At 44.3% G+C, this 22220-nt stretch overlaps 1 protein-coding gene across 1 annotated transcript in view; it reads left to right on the top strand.

Moving 5' to 3' along the window:
* The window catches only part of RUNX1 (RUNX family transcription factor 1), a 125178-nt gene extending 103668 nt beyond the window's left edge, over positions 1-21510 (top strand). The window contains exons 5-6 of the mRNA XM_068270454.1: positions 12801-12962; positions 19761-21510. Of these exons, the coding sequence (XP_068126555.1) occupies positions 12801-12962; positions 19761-20251 (653 nt within the window). The 3' untranslated portion in view covers positions 20252-21510. The remainder of the gene's footprint in view (positions 1-12800; positions 12963-19760) is intronic.
* The last annotated feature ends 710 nt before the right edge of the window (positions 21511-22220 follow it).

Raw genomic sequence — 22220 nt, 5'->3', positions numbered from 1 at the left:
AGAGATTGACTAGTCCAAAACCTGTCGGTTCTGTCAGATTTCTACTACCTACTGTAAGTGACAGCAACATAGGAGAAAAGTCATGTATGGCTCATTTTACTCTAGAAGAAAAATACTTCTTATTTGTATATGTTAACATGCATTTTCAATTTTTTTGCGATAATGGTCCTTTAACCCTTTAGCAGCCAATAAATTTAGAGGCTTGCAAGTGCTCCAGGCCAATTTATTTGAGCACATTTTTTTATATTTATTATTTGTTACATTTCCCTGCTTCTAATTAGTACTGATAGACAATCTCAGAGGCTGGCGCTCACAGTCTGCAGCACACCCCCACTTGTCTGCTGCGTAAGCCCCCCACTAACACAAATCACATATATCTATGTTGTTCTATAAGGAGGTTCATCATCTGGAAAAACACACTGTTTTAATTTCAAAATGTCCACATCTTCAAGAGGCAATTGATATACAGTTCATAAAGCTTGCTAGTTGTTCCTGGATATGTCAGTATTATTCACACTTTGGATAGTGACAGCCACCACCACACCCCAGTGAGATGCACTCACCGTGTGCTGAGACCCACAATCAGGTCTATTGACACCTTGGGACCGTTCAAAAGGTCGTCCCCCACCACTCAGGCAATCTCCAACTCCCCTCCAGCACGTCTTCTCCTCAGTAGAGTACCTCAATAAAAACGCCTCACATAGCGTAATACTGTTTCTTTATTAAAAAGTTTAAAAATTCATTGCACTTACAATTTCCTTGATAAGTATAGGGCACAGAGTTTTTCCACGGGCTCTCCCCCGTCTGTTGGCCAGCTGGCAAGCGCGTCCCCCGACAGCCTTAGGAGTCCTGACCGCCGCGCGCTCGGTCACCCTTGTCCTCCTCCGCCTGGGATCACGCCGCTTCCCACGTGCGTTTGGTGTAGCGTCTTCCGCGTCTAGGCCCCGGGTACTGCTGTAATGTGTATTTATTGTAATTAGGGGGCAGTGTAAGACAATAAACGAGGACTTCTGCCTTCAGTTTCTATATTTCCTGGTAGTAGAGAGAGATCAAAGCATTCCAAAAATTTTCAGCACAAGCAGTTCTGTTGACTGAGATCAAAAGCAGGGCACTTATCTCAAATGCGATAACTCTATTGAAGCTGCTAATGGGTTAAAATCACTTGGACGTTATGCATCGGTTTTGAGTGCGGATATGAGCTTGAAGTCTCAGCATTTCAGACACCTGTCATGAGAGATTATGGACACTGCTGTTGTTCCTGTCACTTCTTCTGCCCTGTCTGTCATGCTGATCCTCTGGCTATAGACCTCTGGAAAACGGATTTGATTGCCCTTTGTACGTCTTCCAACTTAGTGGTTTCCAAAACCACTATTCCAGAGGTCCACCATGATAGTAGGAACGGCAGCCTCCATGTTTATCTCACGCCTGGCCAGAGCAGGATCCTCCACCAGGCAACCTAGACAAGTGCTTAGGGCCTAGTGGGTGTGAAGGGCCCCACCTGTCACCTTCTTTGACCTCTTCTCTTCAGCTTACCAAAAGAACCACAAGAGGGCTCCAACTCTTGCTGCTATCTTGCCCCATCACATCTTAATCCATCTCTGCGCCTGGCATGGCATTGGGCTTGGCTTGGAGATGCATGCCCTTGAAATCACGCTGTGCCACACACAGAGCTGACATCATCCACTTGACTGAGCTGACAAATGGTGTCTTTATCCCGTACAAGAATCCCCGCGGTGTCCCGCCGCATGTCCCCTCCTCATAAGGTGTTAAGTGACAGGTTGCTCCTCTTTCATGTGTCTACACAGCAGCGTACGGCGTATATCAATACAGCATTCAAAGGCGCCTAGAACAATACAGCTTTTCTTTCTGCACATGAAGGAGACCTGACTTCACCTTGTTAATCAAAGCTTTGCCCTAGAGGAAGGCTTCCCAGCGCACACCGCCAGGATCATCTTCTCCCCCCCAAGGTGACCTCATCCCTGCAAGTCTGAAGGTTGATATGATACATGGCTTCCTTGTACAAGTCAGTAAACTGAACCAACTCATCGTGAGATCATTACAGCTCTCCAGATTACCAGAAATTCCTCCATCGCTCCTCATACTGGCCTGGCCACCGGTAAATGCTGGAGTGTAGAGGCCAGGGCTGACTTATCAGGACAGGTGCAAAGCAACAAAAAACGTACAAATCTTCAAAACTTTACAAATCTGACAAGTTTAAAGTGGACCTGAACTCTTGCACAGGACAGAAGGAAAACAAAGAATAATGCACCGTGTGTGTACTTAGAGTTTAGCCTGTCTAATTCCCCCTCATCTGTGACTATTCACTACTGCAATTTGATTTCTCAGCTATGCCAGCTGGCTGCCTCAGCGGAGCAGCTGATTTGTGAACACAGGATGTTAATACAGTGTTCTCCCCAGAAATATTTTCCAGCCGGGTGGCATGGAAAAATAGGCGGGTTGGGCGAGATGAGAGAATGCAGGGCTGGTGCTTCTCTGCACAACTCTGCTTACAGCAGAGGAGGAGGTGAGCTGATGACAGCCATGTGCTCACCAAAACCTGCTGGGCGGCGCACCCGGCTAAAATAGTCTGGGGAGAACACTGCCTATGTCTGTTTCCATGAAAGCAGGACGTAGACTCACAGCAGAAAGGTTATTATGCTGTTGGTTATCTTTTAGAGCAGAGAGGAAGTTTTGAGTTCAGGTCCGCGTTAAGTTCACTGTCTTTATTATAGTAAAACTAGCTGGTGGCACAGGGCATGGGTGGATGCGCCAGCACTCCCATACCACCGCACCTGCGCATCATCCAATCACAGCAGGGCAGGAGGGGGTGTGTCCAGGTGAGACTAACACAAATACATACAGAGGATGGTTTTGAGATTATTATTATTATAGATGTACAGTATGTATGCATACAGCCTGCAGTTTACTGAATTGTTCTCTCCAGGATCTTGACCCTTCAGGGTTGCCGTACCCACTTGTCTTCCACTGCTGTAACTTATAGGGGAACTGAGGTGAGGAGGATATGGAGGCTGACATTTATTTCCTTTTAGGATCCTTTTACACTTACCGTGTTGCGTCCCGATTCTCTCTCCTTCTGCAGCTTGTTGAAGTCACACTGCCTGCAGTGCTAAGTGGTAATACACAAGCTGCAGTGCGTTACCATGCGACTTTCCTGGTAATCCTTGAAGTGTACCTGACGTTAGATTTTTCTTTTCTTAACGTGGCTATTATGGGTGGTGCGACTTTTCCACTCTGGTGCGGTGAGTGCCCATCAGTGTAAAAAGAAGGGTGTTCTGACTCAAGTCTGACTGGATTAGCTGCATGCTTGTTTCAGGGTTGTGACTGAGGTAATTTTATTTGTATTTTTAAAGGATACCTGAACTAAGATGGATATGGAGGCTGCCGTATTTATTTCCTTTTAAGCAATACCAGTTGCTGGCTGTCCTCCAGATCCTCTGTCTCTAGTACTTTTTAGCCATAGACTCTGAACAAGCATGTAGATCAGATGTTTCTGACTTAACCATGACTGGATTAGCTACATGCTTGGTTCAGGGTTGTGATTCAGAAACTACTAATGCCAGAAGATCAGCAGGGCGGCCAGGCAACTGGTATTTAAAAGGGGGACTATCCTTACAAGAAAGTGGTCATAAGATCTGCATTACTATATACAGGCCCCTATTAGCAGGTGTTGTCGGATGCAGGATTCTGAGCAAGTGGATATATCTGTGTATGAAAGCAGCGAGTGTGCCACTGCTGGCGGGACCTCAGTGTCACAGACGTCACGGCCCATTCCTGGCCTCACCCCTGGCGACTGCTGCCTGCTAATTGGCATGGCGACACATGAATCACCCAGGTTGGCAGGACAGGCCAGTGTCATTGTAAGCGGAGGGACTTTGAAGATTATTGCGGTTTCCTTTCCCTGAGCTCATCTTTTGTTCCCCAGAACAACAACAAAAAACACTGAATAAACTAATAAAACTGCAGGCAATCAGGGGCCATTAAAAACATATAAACACATCTATCTGCAAGAAAGCTCTGACTAGCTTAAAGGGAACCTAAACTGAGAAGGATATGGATTTTTCCTTTTAAAATAATACCAGTTGCCTGACTCTCCTGCTGATCATGTGTCTCTAATACTTTTAGCCACAGCCCCTCAACAAGCATGCAGATCAGGTGCTCTGACTGAAGTCAGATTGGATTATCTGCATGCTTATTTCAGGTGTGTGATTCAGCCACTACTGCAGCCAAAGAGATCAGTAGGACGGAGAAGCAACTGGTATTGTTTAAAATGAAACCTTCATATCTCTCTCAGTTAAGGTTAAAGTGAACCTCCAGACTAAAAATCTACTCAGCAGCACTGAAAAGGCTTGGTGTTTCTTTTAACAGTTTCACAGCATCAGAACTTTGTTTTCCTTATCCAAAACTCATTTTTAGCTGCACAGTAGAAAACTGCCCGGGCATTTTTCCCCTGATGCTGTGCAAAGCATGATGGGATTTCTGATATTGTTGTTCTCATTCTGCTGTTTTGGTGCAATTTTTCTTTTTTTCATTTGAGATTTGAAGCCTAGCGTGTGCAGCTGGGAGGGGTGATCAGGACACAGGACAGTTGGAACTGTGTCTCATGCTCCCTGTCACCTCCCTTTAACCAAAAAGATGACTGCCCCCATGAAATCACAAACATTTGCCTGTTCTTTTAAAACCGGGTGGGTAAGAGATTATATTTCCTATCTATTTTAATTAATGTAGCTAATGTAACTTAATGACAGTATGCTTGTTTAGGCTGAAGTTCCACTTTAAAGAGAACCTTTCATGTCATCTGCTTTACTATATTCATTATTGAAGATGGTCACTTTCCCATATCCAAAATGGAACACAAATAATGCTTCATTAACGCATTAGCGCCATGTGCGTTACCACTTTAAGGAGTTGTTACCACCATCATAACGCATGCGTGTTAACCTGGTAACGCATGGCGCTAGTGAGGTAATGGCCGGAGCTCCCCCTGTGCTAGTAATGGTAAAATTGCTCCCTCCCTGAGTTAAGTGCATTAGGCTCATGGACTTTTTAAAAAATACTTTTTTTTGTTTGTCATGTTCCCACTATTGACCCCCACATACTGTACATAGCAAATGTGACAATAGCAAATGGGAAGGGAGTTACAATGAACCAAAATCAAAGTTCAACATGTGTTTTTCAGAAGCTGTTAGGTATTTTTGAACAATTATGTTTTGATGTTTTCCACGGGTAATCCTTGATCCAAGCTCATGCAAGATTATGTTAATTTTTATGCAAATATATGCAGCTCGAAAATCGACCAAACAAGTCCCACCCATGTTTAAATTGATTGGTCCATTTTCAAGCTGCATATATTTGCATAAAAAATTTACATAATCCTGCATAAACTCAGAAATATTTGCATCTCATTGATCATCCCTAGTCAATATCAAGTTTGGGGGCTTTGCAATCAACATCAAAATTTAGCTCCATAGACTTCAATGCAAATTTGTGAGACGGCAAAAATGTTGAGCAAATGTAATCTTATGACATTAGCAAAATTGTTTTGGGCGATTTCACTCAACTTTATTCAACACGTACAGTAGAGTCACACTGTCCAAACCATGGAAATTGCACTTGTGTGAATAAAGTTTTAAAACTTCAAACCTCTCCTCATGCATATTTACCACATCAAAGCATGAACTATCACATTTCTCACTTTCTGTGTGGGTATAGCTTTTATGTACTTGTAAATCGTATCAGTAACTTCTTCACATAAAGAAACGTTGTTCTTGTTACTTTCACTGGCCCTTTAAATGGCATCATTGCGACAGGTGTGAGCTCACAAAGATCTGTAGACAGTCAAACGTTATAAGACGGTAAAAAACGAGGGGGGGGGGGGGTAGATAGCGCTGTGTTGCACTCATTACCAGAATGGGCGTGGCAGCAACAGGAAATGCCAGTGGGTGCCAGTTGTCATGCCAGCCTATGGGAGCATGTGTGAGAGCCTCGCACCTCTCTGTGACTAATAGGTGATGCTTGCTAGCAGGCGTGTGAGTCAGGCTTCTGTCAGCAGCCATCTATGGAGCACATCCCCAGCCAGACAGCCTGGCTTGAGTTTCCTGTGTGAAGCCGCGAAAAACCATTTGATCACTTCTGTAATGAAACAGCTGAGAAAAGTCCATTGGGCGGAACAGTGTATATATTTACCCTCCCGCCACAGTGGCTGCTCTGTCTAATGATGCGTACAAAAATCACAGCCTAGGCAAAGGGGGGGGGGGGGGAGCTGCAGGTTCTGCTCCGCGCCTCTGCTGCTCAGAGCTTCTCCACATCACCGCCCTGCAGACAGGAAGGGGTTAAAAACGATCTGCAGTTTAAAGTCGATCTGCAGATTTGTCTTCAGCCCGGAACTGAACAAGGAAAATTCTCCAAGTGGTTGTGTTGAAAAGTGTGCAACAAAATGGAATTGAAAAACCCCAATGTGTAGCTCTACTTCTCCCAATTAGTATTTTTCTTTTAGCAGATTGAGGTATTACAATTGACTACCACCTACTTCTTGTGTCAAGCATCTTTTGTTCTTACTTTAGGTACCACACGGTCACAGCTGAATAGCCCACCTGACACTTTTTATTGAAGAGCTTAAATTTTCCTTGTTTAGTTTGGAGTGGCATTGGCACAGTGGTATTTCTGCCACAGAGGTATTAGAGGCAGTGGCAAAGCAGTGCTGGAGGTAGCAGCAATGGCACAACAGTGTTATGGGCAGCGGCACTAGCACAGTAGCGGTGTTACAGGCAGCAGCACTGGCACAGCAGTATTACAGGCAGCAGTGAATGGTTCCCAGTCAGTTGTATGGTGTGGACGGAGGGGCTGTCTGCCGTCTGCCTGGACTCTGCTTAGTCAGGGGGAGAGACAGATTGGATTTCATTGCAGCAGATGATGTACAATCCTGCTGGGACTCCAGAGGCTCTAAATTCTCATGAAAAAAAAGCTGCTGGACAGCAAGTCGTGTTTTACTGCAAATTCATATATATACCATATATACTGCGCATATCCATAACAGGGAGTTCAGAGAAACGTCACATCTGCCCCCGGAGCTTACAGCCGTATCTTACTACTGCTGCTGTTTACATCTGTATACACGCTAGACCGCCGCTGCCTGAAACCAACGAGGGACGACAGGTCACCAAACTATAACTGGCATAAAAAGCCACATCAACATGAAAAGTCAGCGACAAACCAGGACTATTGTCCATGGAGAGCGATCCATTCGGACAGATTGGTCAGTCGGTAGGAAACACAGGTATTGGAAGATGATCAATGATTCTGGAGCGCATTGTTCCTGACACACAGTGTATGACATCATTCTGTTACAATCACACATTGGTGTGTGGCTGTAACTGGTGTACTGCCGCTGCGCTGTCACAGACACCAATGTTGCCGTCAGACGTTGTTCATTCGTCACATTGGTGTCGGTGATCATTCGTCTACTAATAATAACATCTATACCGATCATTAGGCACACGTACTCAAGGGTCAATTTGATGACAGACCAATTAATTAACCAAGTCTTATTTAACCCATTCCCCTGATATTGTGAACCAGGGCGGTAAGTACAAATCATGGGGCCCCCCAGGAAAACTTTCCATTGTCTACCCCTGATGACCCTCACAGCCTGGGGACCCCGTCTTACAAGGGTCATAAAACAAGTGTGGCCATTGTAATCTTCACACCCATAACATGTGTAGCCACAAAACACCTGATCTGGAGGATGGACCCCTTTATCGGAGGGAGTAAAGTAGTAGTCGGGGCCCCCTTACTGCTCTGGGCCCCCTGTGGTAGTAGGGCTGCTCCCCTGTAGTTGCGGCCCTGCTGTGAACTGATACAGGACTCTAGTGAGCAGAGGCCCAGTTACCATTGTGTGTTAAATGGACCGAGTAAGTCCACCTTCCGAATCACTAACCCAGAACAAGTATGCAGATCAGGTGATCTGACTCCCCGGGCTGCATGCTTGTTCCACGTGTGACACACAATCCAGGAGCCAAGCATGTTCTGATAACTCACTGAGCAGCCCATGTCCTGGGCAGAATAACGCCATGATGTCATCTGTTCTCTGTTCCACTTTTACAGAGAGTTTCATATCCGCAAATTGCAGCTTGTCCTCCCAGTATATACCTGAAACCACTGACTTCCTGTAACCTTCTGCTGCTTCAGGTCCACACACAACAAACTTACCACTGCAAGACTAGCAGTAAGGATGATCTATGGGTACACTGCAATGTCCAGGCTGTAGGATATTAAAGAAGCACTATCATAAAAAAAAATTAAACCGTTAAATATATGTTAACAAATACAAATATGAAATATGTTTCTTTTGGATTAAAATGAGCATAAATGACTTTTCTCCTATGTTGCTGTCACTTCCAGTAGGTAGTAGAATTCTGACAGGACCGACAGGTTTTGGGTTAGTCTATCTCTCCATGGGGGATTCTCAGCATGGCCTTTATTCTTTATAAAGAAACTCCTTAAAAAGGATTTCTGCAAAGATGCTGGCCAGCCTCCCTGCATACTTTTTTGGCAGTTGAATGGAGCAACTGCCATTCACTAAGTGCTTTTGATAATAAAGAAAACCTTGAGAATCCCCCGTGAGGAGATGTGCTAGTCAATACAAAACCTGTCAGTAATGTCAGATTTCTACTACCTACTGTACTTGACAGCAACATAGGAGCAAAGTAATTTATGGCTCATTTTACTGTGGAAGAAATGTACTTCTTATTTGTATATGTTTACATGTATTTTACATTTTACAATTTCCGCGATAGTGGTCAAAAACCCCATGAGCCCCCCACGTGGCAACACCTCACATTAGAATATTTTTCCAGTTCTTCTGGGGAGGGTTGATATGATGACAACACACTCTAGTCAGCTAAACAAGCCTAAAAGGGGTGTAAAGGGGGTAAGAGGCGCCCAGAAGTAGATAAAACTGAGTTAAAACCGCTAAAAATAGAAAAATAGAGGCGGCTTACCTCAATAGCGAGAAGTTCATATAAATGTGAATTTTATTAAGCACAGGCAATGCATTTCGTGGATCTGCACCCACTTCCTCAGGCGAATAAAGTGCCAGAGTTGTATAAGAGCCAGGTACGGAGCTGGTGGTTTTCAAGGACAATAAAACACCACAGTTTTCCACCCTCAGACCCTTCCATGTAAACACTCCATTTTAACAAAATACTGTTTAAAACTCCTTTGAAATACTGTAGTTAATTTTGTAAGAATGGATGCAGTTCAAAGCTATGTGGCTGCTGATCTCCAGCCACTCCAATCTCTTCATTAAAGTGGACCTGAACTCTTGCATAGGACATAAGGTAACATAGAGAAATGCACCCTATATATATTCAGATAGTTTGGCCTGTCTAATTCCCCCTCATCTGTGACTAATCACAACTGTAATTTGATCTCTTCAGTAGTGTCCGCTCAGGAATCTCCTCTGCCACGGCAGAGCAGCTAATTTGTAAACAGAGGATGTTAACCTTGCATCTGCTTCCATGAAAGCAGGAAGTAGACACACTGCAGATTTATTGCAGGATTTGTATTTTAAAGAAATGTTTTTTCTTTAAAGGTTACTAGAAGTTCTGAGTTCAGTTGTCCTTTAAAGGCCAACTGTAGCAAAAGCGCTATGGAGGCTGCCATATTTATTTCCTTTTAAACAATACCATTTGCCTGACCGCCCACCTGATCTATTTAGCTGCAGTAGCATCTGAATAACACCAGAAACAAGCATGCAGCTAATCTTGTCAGACCTGACAATAATGTCAGAAACACCTGATATGCTGCATGCTTGTTCAGGGTCTATGGCTAAAAGTTTTAGAGGCAGGGGATCAGCAGGACAGCCAGGGAACTGGTATAAAAGGAATTAACTATGGCAGCTTCCATAGCCATCTCGCTACAGTTGTCCTTTAAAAGCTCAAATCTGATTGGTTGCTTTGGGCAAATGCTCCAAATTTGCTCCAGTTTTGCAGATGGAAAATCAGCCACTGTCTTTCCATAATTGTGACATGTAAGGCCCTGTTCACATCTAAGCGGGAATCCCGCTCACCGCAAACCGCTTAGCACATGTTATCCTATGGCATCGCGGGCGTTTTGCGATTAGCGATAATCGCAAACACGCTACCTGTAGCATTTTGGCGGCGATTCTTGAGCGATCACGATTAGCATTATTATTATTATTGGTTTATAAAGCACCAACATATTCCGTGGCGCTGTACAAAGTAAGAAACGAACATGGGGTACATAATACAGACAATAGTGTACACCAATATGCAAGATACATAATGAGTGACAAAATACAAAAATGATACAAAATACAGAATTGGTAATGACAGTGATAAAAGTAACATAAATGTATAATCATTTTCGAGACACAAAAGGCGGAAAGAGCCCTTCCCAGCTTACAATCTAAAGCATGTATAGAATCGCCATCGTTCCCAAAACGCTACTGTGTCCAGTTTTTGTGATTTTAGGGTCTTCTTGTGAAAGCCTATAGGCAGTGCTTGTAGAGCCGGTACTTCTATGAGTCACAGGACAGCCCTGCTGCATGGAGGCTGCAGATGCTCCTCTCCCAGCTGGCTAATATAAACAGAGGCTGAGCTGCTGCTGATGGAGCGGATGTGAGAGCAGCGAGGATTTTGAAATCCTCATGAGCTGTGATTCTGGGATTTGTATTAGTGAGTAACGGCATTTGGAATGCTGTCCAGAGGTCAATATTGCTATTCATCACCTACTGAGTGTCTCTGCTGAGCATTGTGTGTGAAGCCCTCCCAGCACTGGCTAGTGTGGTACTTGTGTTACCCAATAAGCCTCTTCCTCTTCACACCTCCAGGTAAATCCTCCAATGTTAGGGACTTACTGCCATCTAGTGGCCATATTGCCAAGTGACAAGCATCATGAAAGCCATACAGCTAGTTCTTGATAGCCACACAGCTAGTTTGTGCAAGGTGATATAATTGCATAGCCTAATGCCACATACTCTACCCTCCCACCCCCATTATTTACATGGTTTCAAGTGTTAGCATACTTATACTTAAAGTAGATCAGAGATAAACTTTTACTCATTGCACAATTGTGTTCCTTTCATATAGTTTATAGGGCATTCCCCAAGCCAAATACTTTTTTTGTTTTGGCTTCTTTGTTTTGTTTTATTTTAATACTCTAATTCCCTATAAACTAAACAATTCTTGCCCACAGCTTCTCCAGTGCCTTGGCACTTTGAGACAGATGTAGCAAGGGCTTATGGGAGCTCAGTCTGGGCAAGAGGAGGAGGAGGTGTTACTAGCCAGAGATTTCAGAGAGAGGAGGGAGGAGGAGAGGGGAGTGAAGTTTTCACAGGCTGAGGGCTGGAGATACAGATCAGCTTGCCTGTGTAATGTAACAAACAGCACATGGCTGCTGTCATTGTATCACAGGAAGAAATAATCATATACCAGTAGTCCTCAAACTATGGCCCGCAGGCCAAATGCTGCCCCCCGAGCCTGTTTCACTGGCCCCCAATCGCAAAATGTATAACTTATAGATGTGGCCCTTTGCACCTTTAAATATCAGCGGCCCGCATATAGAATAGCAGTGCTGGCACCACTCATCCACTTACTGTAGAAGCCAGCAGTCATTCCCTGGCTTCCAATCCAATTCTGCATCAGGTGGCACTGCTGTCAAACTGGATGGCAGGTTGTCACCTGGGTATGCTTCACTGTCTGGTGCACAAAGACGTTCATCGGGTGCCGCATGACTGAATGGCTGCTGCTGGGAGTCCTAGATTTAATGTGATGTTTTTCAACATCATTTTATGTATGTTCCAGCCCCCCATCAGTCTGAAGTACGTTGACCCGGGCCCTTGACCGAAAAAGTTTGGGGACCCCTGTCATATACTGTTGAAGCTGTTTGCAGCTAGATTTGCTGTGCAAACTATCTAAATTTTAGTTAAGATATATAGACAAGTTACTTGTTATAGTTAGTTTTTCATCTCGGATCAACTTTAAAGAGGAACTGTATTAAAAAATAACGAAAAAAATTGCTTCTTTTTGTTTACAATATCATTGTATAAATTATTTTGTCAGTGTTTGCCCATTGTAAAATCTTTCCTCACCCTGCATGATTTATATTCTGTCATTTATCACAGGTGTTGATAACTTTTAGTCCTATCAGGTGGTCTCTGCAGAATGTTTGTTTACTGAGAGTTCTAAAGCCAGTAGAAAATATGAACTGTTGAGATTGGGGAGGGGTCTGTGCAGTTTACTGTCCAGTAGAAATTACACTGTCAACTCAGCATGAAGTGGAGCAACGGGATGCAGCCAACCACATCATTTTAATAGATTTATTAAGAAAAGTACAGACATAAAATGCACAAATCGTTGTGCATTGCTAATTAATGCGGATTTACTGTCATGCATAAATAAAGTTGTACTAAGGCTTTAACTTGATAACTTTCTGGGTGCAGTGGGCATTTTTGTACATTTCAGGCAGAGTTCCCCTTAAAGCATTGTAGCAGTTCATATGAGGATCAGTGTGACCGCAGTGTAATTGGAGTGTACTTTTACCGCCGTGTTCTGCTGATGAGCCTTCACGGCCGCAGCCAGTGTGGAATGTTAGGCTGTGATGTATGAAAAGTGATTGTGCGTCTCACGTTTCACACCTCATTGTCGGCCCCATTATGAAGTGTCAGAGAGCTCCTCGGTGTTGTAGCCAAGCAGAGCTGCTCTTGTCGTAATCTCACTTTTATCTCCATAAACCCGTTTGTTTGCTTTTCCTTTCCGCAGATTCAAGACAAGTTCAGACATCTCCTTCCTGGTCCTATGACCAGTCTTATCAGTATCTTGGATCAATCGCCACCCCATCTGTGCACCCCGCAACGCCCATCTCGCCAGGCCGGGCCAGCGGAATGTCATCGCTCAGCGCCGAGATCTCCAGCCGATTATCAGGTATGTTCCCCAAACTGTAGGGTTACAGCTGGACTAAACCAAAACATACCAAAAGGTCTAATTATGTCAATCAGAGTGAGGCATTGTTTAAACTGTACGTGTTGCTGTGCACATTGAAGCATCCTGTTGCTGTGCGCAAGGGACCGTACTGGACCCTTCCACCGTGATGACTTAGGGTCCCTTCCAGAAGAATGACCTCATCGGGGTGGAAGTGTCCAGTACGGAACACTCTACATGCAAACGGTTTTTGGAAGCTAACATCATCCATTACTGTTAATTTGGTAAATCTGTTTTGAATGCAAGTTGTGTACCCTTCCTATGCTGATAGTCATTTAGAAGCCTGTCTTGGGAAGCACTGCCACCTCTACCTGAGATCACTGAAAAGGTACCCAAGACAGATGGCAAGAGGCCTAGCTGACCCTGTCCCCTCACTATACTAAAATACAGGTGGCAAATAGGTGGCGCTAAGGCTGCTATATTACCCAGGACCCTGTTTTTACTTAAAGCATGCCTTCATTGAAAATAAACTTAAGAGAACATGAATTGTATGTGTAGTACTGATGGTAAATAGAACATTAGTGATGCAGAAAGGGCTGAAATTTCAAGACTGAATTCTAAACAGCAGCCATGAAAGTCTAAAGTCAAAGTGGACCTGAACGCAGAATGTCCTCTCTGCTCTAAAAGATGCACAACAGCATAATAACCTTTAAACAAAAAATATTTTTGTTACAGCTGATACAAATCCTAAAATACATCTGCACTGTTTCTACTTTCTGAAGCAGACATATTGTTTACAGCCTGCACTCTCAAATAAGCTTATCTGCCTTATTTGCCATAGGAAGTCATGTGACACAGGTAAAAGTCCAAATTACAACTTGTGATTAGACACAAATGAGGGGGAATTAGACAGGCTAAACTCTCTAAATACATAAAGGGTGTATTTCTCTATGTTTTCCATCTGTCCTGTGCAAGAGTCCAGGTCCACTTTAAATCATTCAGCTGCAAAGCAAATAGAAGCAATTTTTGGCACTAAAACCTTACCAGCATCGTTTCCTCAAACAGATAAAAAGGTTTTACCTTCTATTTACTTTGGGACAGCTGGTTAAATTCGACTTTCTTTTCGACTGCATTAATAATACCACTGGTTTGGGTTTGTTTGTTTTTTAACCCATGCTGTACAGGAAAACAAAAAAGGGATTTCAGACAAGTTATTAGTAGGACTAGTACTATATGTACTTATGTTTATGTCATCATGTCACATGTCACTTCAGGTGTGCTTTAATCAGTCTCTGGAGAAAGCTTCACAGATGATGTATTTAGTCATCCTATGCTCAATTTATCTTGTCCAGGCTGCAGACTGGCAGACAGCAATGTGTGGCCATCGTCATACTCCCAGGAAGAGTGCAGCCAGACTCCTGAGTAAGGGCTGTGCAGACAGACGGCACACCTTGTCTGGGCGCTGTGTCTCACCTGCGGGGCTGTTTATGTTACGCTCGCGGTGCCGTGTGAGCTGCCAAGCTCCGCACTGACAGTCTGCTTTCATTAGTGCCGCACAGAGGATTCCATGAACTTATCTCTCTCAGCAATCTGTTCACTCACAGCGACGGGACCAACCTCTTCTGTCACCACCGGGGGATCACGGCTCAGCACGCTGCTTGCACTTACATAACTCACCCATCCAGATGAGGATGAAAAACAATCATTGTTGTCTTTATGATTTATTTTTTTCCATAAAGATATTTCGGCTTGAGAAAGAGATCCTGGGCTGAGGTAATAGGTGGGTGGGGGGAAGGTGAATTACTTTTTCAGACTGCATTCACATTAGGTGCATGCAAATTTAATGCAAATCAGGTGCAGTATAAGGGGTTCTAATGATCAAGGCTTCTTAGGTGAGTATCGCTAGGGTAAAGCAGGCCATGACAGAGAGGGTTCCTTTACCTGTATGACCATCTCTTGCCACCCTGCATCCTCCCGACACTTCCTCCTTCACTGATGGAACTTTCTCTGTGAAGGAGGAAGTAGCCAGAATTTTCCCCGGCAGGAGGGGGCAGGGCCGGGCCGAGGCATAGGCTGGAGAGGCTCCAGCCTCAGGGCGCAGTGTAGGAGGGGGCGCACATATCATTCAGCTGTCATTCCTAATTGTGTATGAAGCAGAAAGAAATAAGAAAAGGGGATACATGGCAGTGACTGCAAGCCTGATAACTAGATATTAAGGTGTTGGGGAGGTTGTGGGCCCTGTGGCCCTGTTAGTCTAATATCAATCAGTGTGTGACAGCTGGGGTGGGAGGGATGGAGGGGCGCACTTTGGTGTCTCAGCCTTGGGTGCTGGAGGACCTTGTCCCTGCTCTGGGAGGGGGTGTCGGGAGGATGGTGCGCAGTGTGGAGCACCACGGCAAGAGGCCGGCATGCAGGTAAACCTGCCCTCATTGTCGTGGCCCCTCCACAGACACGAGCAGGTACAGGTCTTGCTTCTTGCTAAACTACTCAGTATCACTAACACTAGGGGTTATTAGATGTAGTGATGCCATAGTGATTAGGGCCCAGTCACATGTGTGTTTCCGCTATCACTACTAGCCACTCCTCTTTTCACACTTGGCATTTGCAAGGCGTTATGAACCGTGTTGCAGTGGGCAGATTTGTAGAATGTGCGACTAGCGCATGTTTAGTAGACATTCACTGCCAAAGAGATGCTGCATGTGAATGTTGCAGACAGTCATCCCTGTGCACCCCTCACACATACTAAAGCACGCTGGTACCGGCTAATGCACACAAGCCGACAGGAGCTCCTCTGTATATGCTGCAGACAGTCATCCCTGTGCACCCCTCACACATACTAAAGCACGCTGGTACCGGCTAATGCACACAAGCCGACAGGAGCTCCTCTGTATATGCTGCAGACAGTCATCCCTGTGCACCCCTCACACATACTAAAGCACGCTGGTACTGGCTAATGCACACAAGCCGACAGGAGCTCCTCTGTATATGCTGCAGATAGTCATCCCTGTGCACCCCTCACACATACTAAAGCACGCTGGTACCGGCTAATGCACACAAGCCGACAGGAGCTCCTCTGTATATGCTGCAGACAGTCATCCCTGTGCACCCCTCACACATACTAAAGCACGCTGGTACTGGCTAATGCACACAAGCCGACAGGAGCTCCTCTGTATATGCTGCAGATAGTCATCCCTGTGCACCCCTCACACATACTAAAGCACGCTGGTACCGGCTAATGCACACAAGCCGACAGGAGCTCCTCTGTATATGCTGCAGACAGTCATCCCTGTGCACCCCACACACATACTAAAGCACGCTGGTACTGGCTAATGCACACAAGCCGACAGGAGCTCCTCTGTATATGCTGCAGACAGTCATCCCTGTGCACCCCTCACACATACTAAAGCAATGTCCCAATCGGATCCTGGGGAGTTATGCAATCATGCAAAAGGTATATTGAAGCCTTGCTCACTCAGCCTATACAGTAATGCAGGTATAAAGCAATTCGAATAATCACTCTGGGATTTTGCTGTAAACACCAGGTACTCTTGATGGCCTGCGACAATTCCACTTAGATCACCGCCCAAAGGCGTACTCCGCAGCAGTGAACAGACAAGAAGTCCTCTTTATCACTGGTGCAGTTTGTAACCAAGCTGTTTCCTTATATCACAATGTGCATATCAGTAAACACATCAGAGTAAGCTTTGTTCAGCACAGCATGTAGTGTGAGTTCTGCACATACAAGCAAGCAAGCCAGATTAAAGATAGGTTCCATGCTGACAATTCAGAAATGCAGCGAGTAGTAGCCAGATAGTAGTGCAGCAGTTCAGCAGATAAGCAGTTGTGTTGTGGCATAGAGCAGCTGGCATTGGTGTTGCCCAGTGGGCTCTTACTGTCTCCCTTTAGATGTTGCTCCTTGTGGCTGAGTAGCAAGGCAGGCTGAGTGTGCAGTAGCAATGGAGAAGGGTCCCGGGTCCCAGATCAGCTGGTACTGGAGAGTGGGGGGAGCACCGTCATGGCGGAGGACGGCGTCCTCAAAAACACTCCTAAAACACTACTTTTTCATGCTGTGTCACAGCCTTAATGAAAGATGGTGACAGAGAGTGTATATATATATATATATATAATGCAAAAGTTCTGTTTCCCATAACAACAACAGTATTGCAGGTCACACTGCAGGCGGCTGTCAGCTGAGAAGGGGACTTCTCTGCTGACACATCGGTGAGTGATCAGCCTCCACATTCTGCACTCGTGAACACTTGAATTTATTCCAGACACTGAGCTCTGATTATTGCACACGGAAGCAGACAGCCATCATAATTAGGGGAAAATAAAATACTCACATGACATGCTGGGATTTGTAGTTCTACAGTAGCTGTTGCCACAGGTTGTGCAAAGCATGCTAAGGATACTGTATGTATTTTTTTCCCCTAGCTCTAGAGTTTTAGGACAGTGGTGCGTTGTAGTGCGGTGTACCGCGGAGCATCTCACTGCAATGCCACACCTATGTGATGTTCACAGTAAGGCCATGCAGCCTCTTAACAGTGCATTACCATAGAATGTGCATGTTAACGGTGGCAGTGAAGCATACTTTTCATTGACTGTATGCTTCACTGTATGCAATGCGTGGATAACGAGCGGCGCGATATTCCCGCAATGCCCACTGTAAGTCTTAAACTGGAAACCACATGGAGTTTGTTTCTCCTCCCTGTGTTTGTTTGAGCTCCCTCAGAAACTACATTTCTTTAGCACAGCTTATTGCTTTTTGCTCACAGCATTAGCACTGAAGTGTTTAATGAACAACTGAAACTGGAAGGATATGGAGGCTGCCATATTAATTTCCTTTTAAGCAATCCAAGTTGCCTGGCTATCCTGCTGATCCTCTGCCTCTAATACTTTTAGCCATAGACTCTGAACAAGCATGCAGCATATCAGGTGTTTCTGACATTATTGTCAGATCTGACAAGATTAGCTGCATTCTTGTTTCTGGTGTAATTCAGACTTTACTGCAGCCAAATAGATCAGCAGGGCTGCCGGGCAACTGGTATTGTTTAAAAGTAAATAAACATGGCAGCTTCCATATTCTTCTAACTACAGTTGTCCTTTAAAGGATAGCACTTAACCTATTTTAGTTCCTGGACGTAGTTTCTACGTCCAGGAACCATGCGCGCTCCCACGGCCCATTGCGCGCGTGCACGTGCGCTCCCACCCCGCAGTTCGTTAGCCAGGCAATCAGTGAATCGAGCTATGGTGCCCGATCACTGATTCCTCTCCCCCGCTGAAAAAGCGACAGCTTCTCTCGGAAGCTGCGCTTTTTCTGGCTGTTGCCTCCCCCATGCGTCTCTCTAAGCGTATGTTACGCTTAGAGTGACGTCATGTAAACAAACTCATGGCCGCCATCTTGTGGCCAAAAAGTAAAACTACAACTAAAAGTAAAAAAAATAAAACTAAACACACATTTACATTACAAAACTATTGTTTACACCCCACCCTCCCAAAAATACCCAAATAAAATGTTTAATATAAAAAAACAAAAAAACATTACAATACAAAAAAACATGTAAATATTTGCCTAAGGGTCTAAACTTTTTAAATATCAATGTAAAGATGAAATATTTCTATATTTGATTTATTTTAAACTTGTAAATAGTGATAGATGGAAAATGGAAAAAATGCACCTTTATTTCCAAATAAAATATTGTCACCATACATTGTGATATGGACATAATTGTAATGGTGTAATAACCGGTACATATGGGCAAATACAATACGTGAGTTTTAATTATGGAGGCATGTATTATTTTAAAACTATAATGGCTGAAAACTGAGAAATAATGCATTTTTTCAGTTTTTTTCTTATTCTTCCTGTTAAAATGCATTTACAGTAAAGTGGCTCTTAGCAAAATGTACCCCCCAAAGAAAGCCTAATTGGTGGCGGAAAAAACAAGATATAGATCAGTTCATTGTGATAAGTAGTGATAAAGTTATAGGCTAATTAATTGGAGGTGAACATTGCTCAAGTGAAAACGACGGAACGCGAATGGGTTAAGTAACATGTGATGTGATGTAATAAACATGGACATATAGTGCCTCTACTACTTAATACTTTCCTGTATTCAGAGAGGGATATTTATTGTTGTCCTTTGTAGACACATTTCCCACACATTTAGGGCCCATTCACACTTGGACGATTAGCGGGCATTTACAGCTAATCGCTTAATCCACGGCGAGCGCTAGTGCTTTTTAAAGCACCATTGCAATGTGACCTATATGGCAGTGAACTCACTGCCACGATTGCTGGTTATTCGCGATTAGCGGGAAACGCAAGTGTTCTACATGCAGCATTTTTTCGCAATTATTGAGCAATGTATTTCAATCGTGGTTGCTTTAAAAAAAAACACAAAAATTTCCAGTGAAAAATACACGTTTATCGCTTAAAAATCACCACCGCAAAATGCTAGCGCTAATCGCTACCGTTTTGCAAGTGTGAATGGGGAATTTGTTAAAAACTGTTTTTTTCTGGTGTCAGAAAATTATGATAATCTGCTAAGCTAAATTTCTCATACGGATTGACTTTAGTGCTTCTGATGAGCCTAGCATTGGCACAACGCAATAAGTCTATCAATTATCACTTCCCCTTCCTGAAACCTTCAGCTCCAGAAGAGCAGATAACAGTGAAATGCACCTTGCTACAGGTTGGCAGCATTCACATATCGATAATGTCATTTTCATACTTATAATGAAATGAGTGTTGAGCTGGCTGCTCTTATGACTGTTTTGCATCTTTCTGTTTTCCTTCAGGAGCTTCAGACCTGACGGCATTCAGTGACCCTCGAGTTGGGATTGAACGCCAGTTCTCCACCCTGCCGTCCATCTCAGACCCTCGTATGCACTATCCGGGAGCTTTTACGTACACGTCAACTCCGGTGACATCAGGAATCGGCATCGGCATGTCGGCCATGAACACTGCTACCAGGTACCACACCTACTTACCACCACCCTATCCAGGATCTTCTCAGGCTCAAGGTGGCCCCTTCCAAACTAGCTCCACCCCTTACCACCTCTATTATGGAACACCAGCTGGATCGTACCAGTTCTCCATGATGTCCGGGGGTGACAGGTCTCCTCCTCGCATCCTCCCTTGCACTAATGCTTCCACAGGGTCTGCCCTGCTCAATCCCAACCTCCCAAACCAAAACGATGTGGTGGAAACAGAAGGCAGCCACAGCAACTCCCCGACCAACATGGGCACCACGGCACGTCTGGAGGAAGCGGTCTGGCGGCCATATTGAACAGGACTGTGACGTCCTCTTATTGACATTGACGTGTGAATTGACTTTGGTCCCAGGACATTGCTGAAGAAGAGTCTTGGAGGAAAACCGAGGACGAATCCTGAAATGCTGTGAAGTTGTCTGGCAAAGAGATGAAATTATTTCATACTTATATATTTTTTCAGCGATTCAGCTGAGTGATATGACTTGCTGAACTAACAAGTTTTATTGTACATTTCCAGTACCAAGCTTGGGAAGGACCATTGGCCTATCTTATCTTACGAGGTCATCCAAATATGTTTTTGTTTTTTTTATTTAATACCCAGTTGGAAGAACAGAGATTTAAAGGCTGGGAATCTCATCCTCGATTATTTAAGCATTTCACGGAGTTCATACAAATGATTACATTGTCCCTCAAAAAAATGTTTTTTAAAAAGCATTTTCCATGCTTGCTTAATTTATGTAGTGGGCACGAAAAAAGTAAGACCAACCCACTTCTTTGTTTTACTTTCTTGGCACCTTAAGCCTCTTTTACGCTTTATCCTTTTTTTATAGCTTCCAGGTATATTTTACATTTTTTTACATAAGTTTTTTTATTGTTTGTCTTACTGTGTTGATATTATGTTTTTGTTTTGTTTTGTTTTTTAAATATTGGGCAATGACATGCAATTACTTGTCTTATAGCGCCCCCTTGAGAAGAGCTTTTTTTATTTAAATATCTTTTGTATTCAGGGTTCATTTCCTTGTATTATCCCAGATGTACAAGAAGAATTGTTTACATATCTTTATGTGATGAAAAAAATCTCACCTGTCCTGAATTTTTCACACTTTCCTGTCCCAGGAGGAAGAGTTGCGACTGAATATTTTGCGACTGAATATTACTAGTGGTCTGATGTGTAAAGCTGCACTTGAATGATTTACAGTACAGAATTGGCAATGCTTCGTCCCAGTTTATCAGAAGTAGACGGAGTAGGAGTTGGATGCTGCAGTTTGGCTATGTTTCCGAGCTGCTCTCACGGCTCATCAGTTTAGACATAGGCCTCAATTCACTAAGATCATGCTGGAGATAATAAGGCAAGAGAAAACTTACCTCCACACAGTGAGAGCGTTCTCTTATCTCTTCATTCCTTAAGTTACTTCCTCTGTAGTTAAGTTACCTCCTCTAGTTATTTTCACACACAGTTAATTAACCTGCTGGGCGGTCTGGACGAGCACAGCTCGTCCAGTACCGCCGGAGGCTGCCGCTCAGGCCCTGCTGGGCCGATTTGGCTGAAATAAAAAGCAGCACACGCAGCCGGCACTTTGCCAGCCGCGTGTGCTGCCTGATCGCCGCCGCTCTGCGGCGATTCGCCGCGAGCAGCGGCGAAAGAGGGCCCCCCTAGCCGCCTGAGCCCTGCGCAGCCGGAACAAAAAGTTCCGGCCAGCGCTAAGGGCTGGATCGGAGGCGGCTGACGTCACGACGTCGGCTGACGTCGATGACGTCACTCCGCTCGTCGCTATGGCGACGATATAAGCAAAACAAGGAAGGCCGCTCATTGCGGCCTTCCTTGTTTATTCTGGGCGCCGGAGGCGATCGGAAGATCGCCTCCGGAGCGCCCTCTAGTGGGCTTTCATGCAGCCAACTTTCAGTTGGCTGCATGAAATAGTTTTTTTTTTATTAAAAAAAAACCCTCCCGCAGCCTGCCTGGCGATCTTAATAGAACGCCAGGCAGGTTAACAGCCTGGCCCATATGCAATTCACTTTTCCACCTGAGTTTTCTCCTAGGAGAGAATTTTTCATTTTAGATTTATTATAACTTTTTAGCATTTTGCAGGGTAAAAGTACCAAAAAGTAGTTGAAAAAGTACTATCAAAATTAATTTGAGTATTTGTTTGCTTGCTGGTGGTTTAAAGGGCATTTTATTGACAAGTTTGAAAATTTTACCTAGGAGAAAACTCAGGTGAAAAAGTGAATTGCATATGGGCCCCTGTCTTTAACTTTAGAATTCTG

The sequence above is a fragment of the Hyperolius riggenbachi genome, chromosome 2 (genome assembly GCF_040937935.1).
Source record: "Hyperolius riggenbachi isolate aHypRig1 chromosome 2, aHypRig1.pri, whole genome shotgun sequence".
In the NCBI taxonomy this organism is placed as follows: Eukaryota; Metazoa; Chordata; class Amphibia; order Anura; family Hyperoliidae; genus Hyperolius; species Hyperolius riggenbachi.
This window is presented reverse-complemented; position numbering and strand designations above follow the sequence as displayed.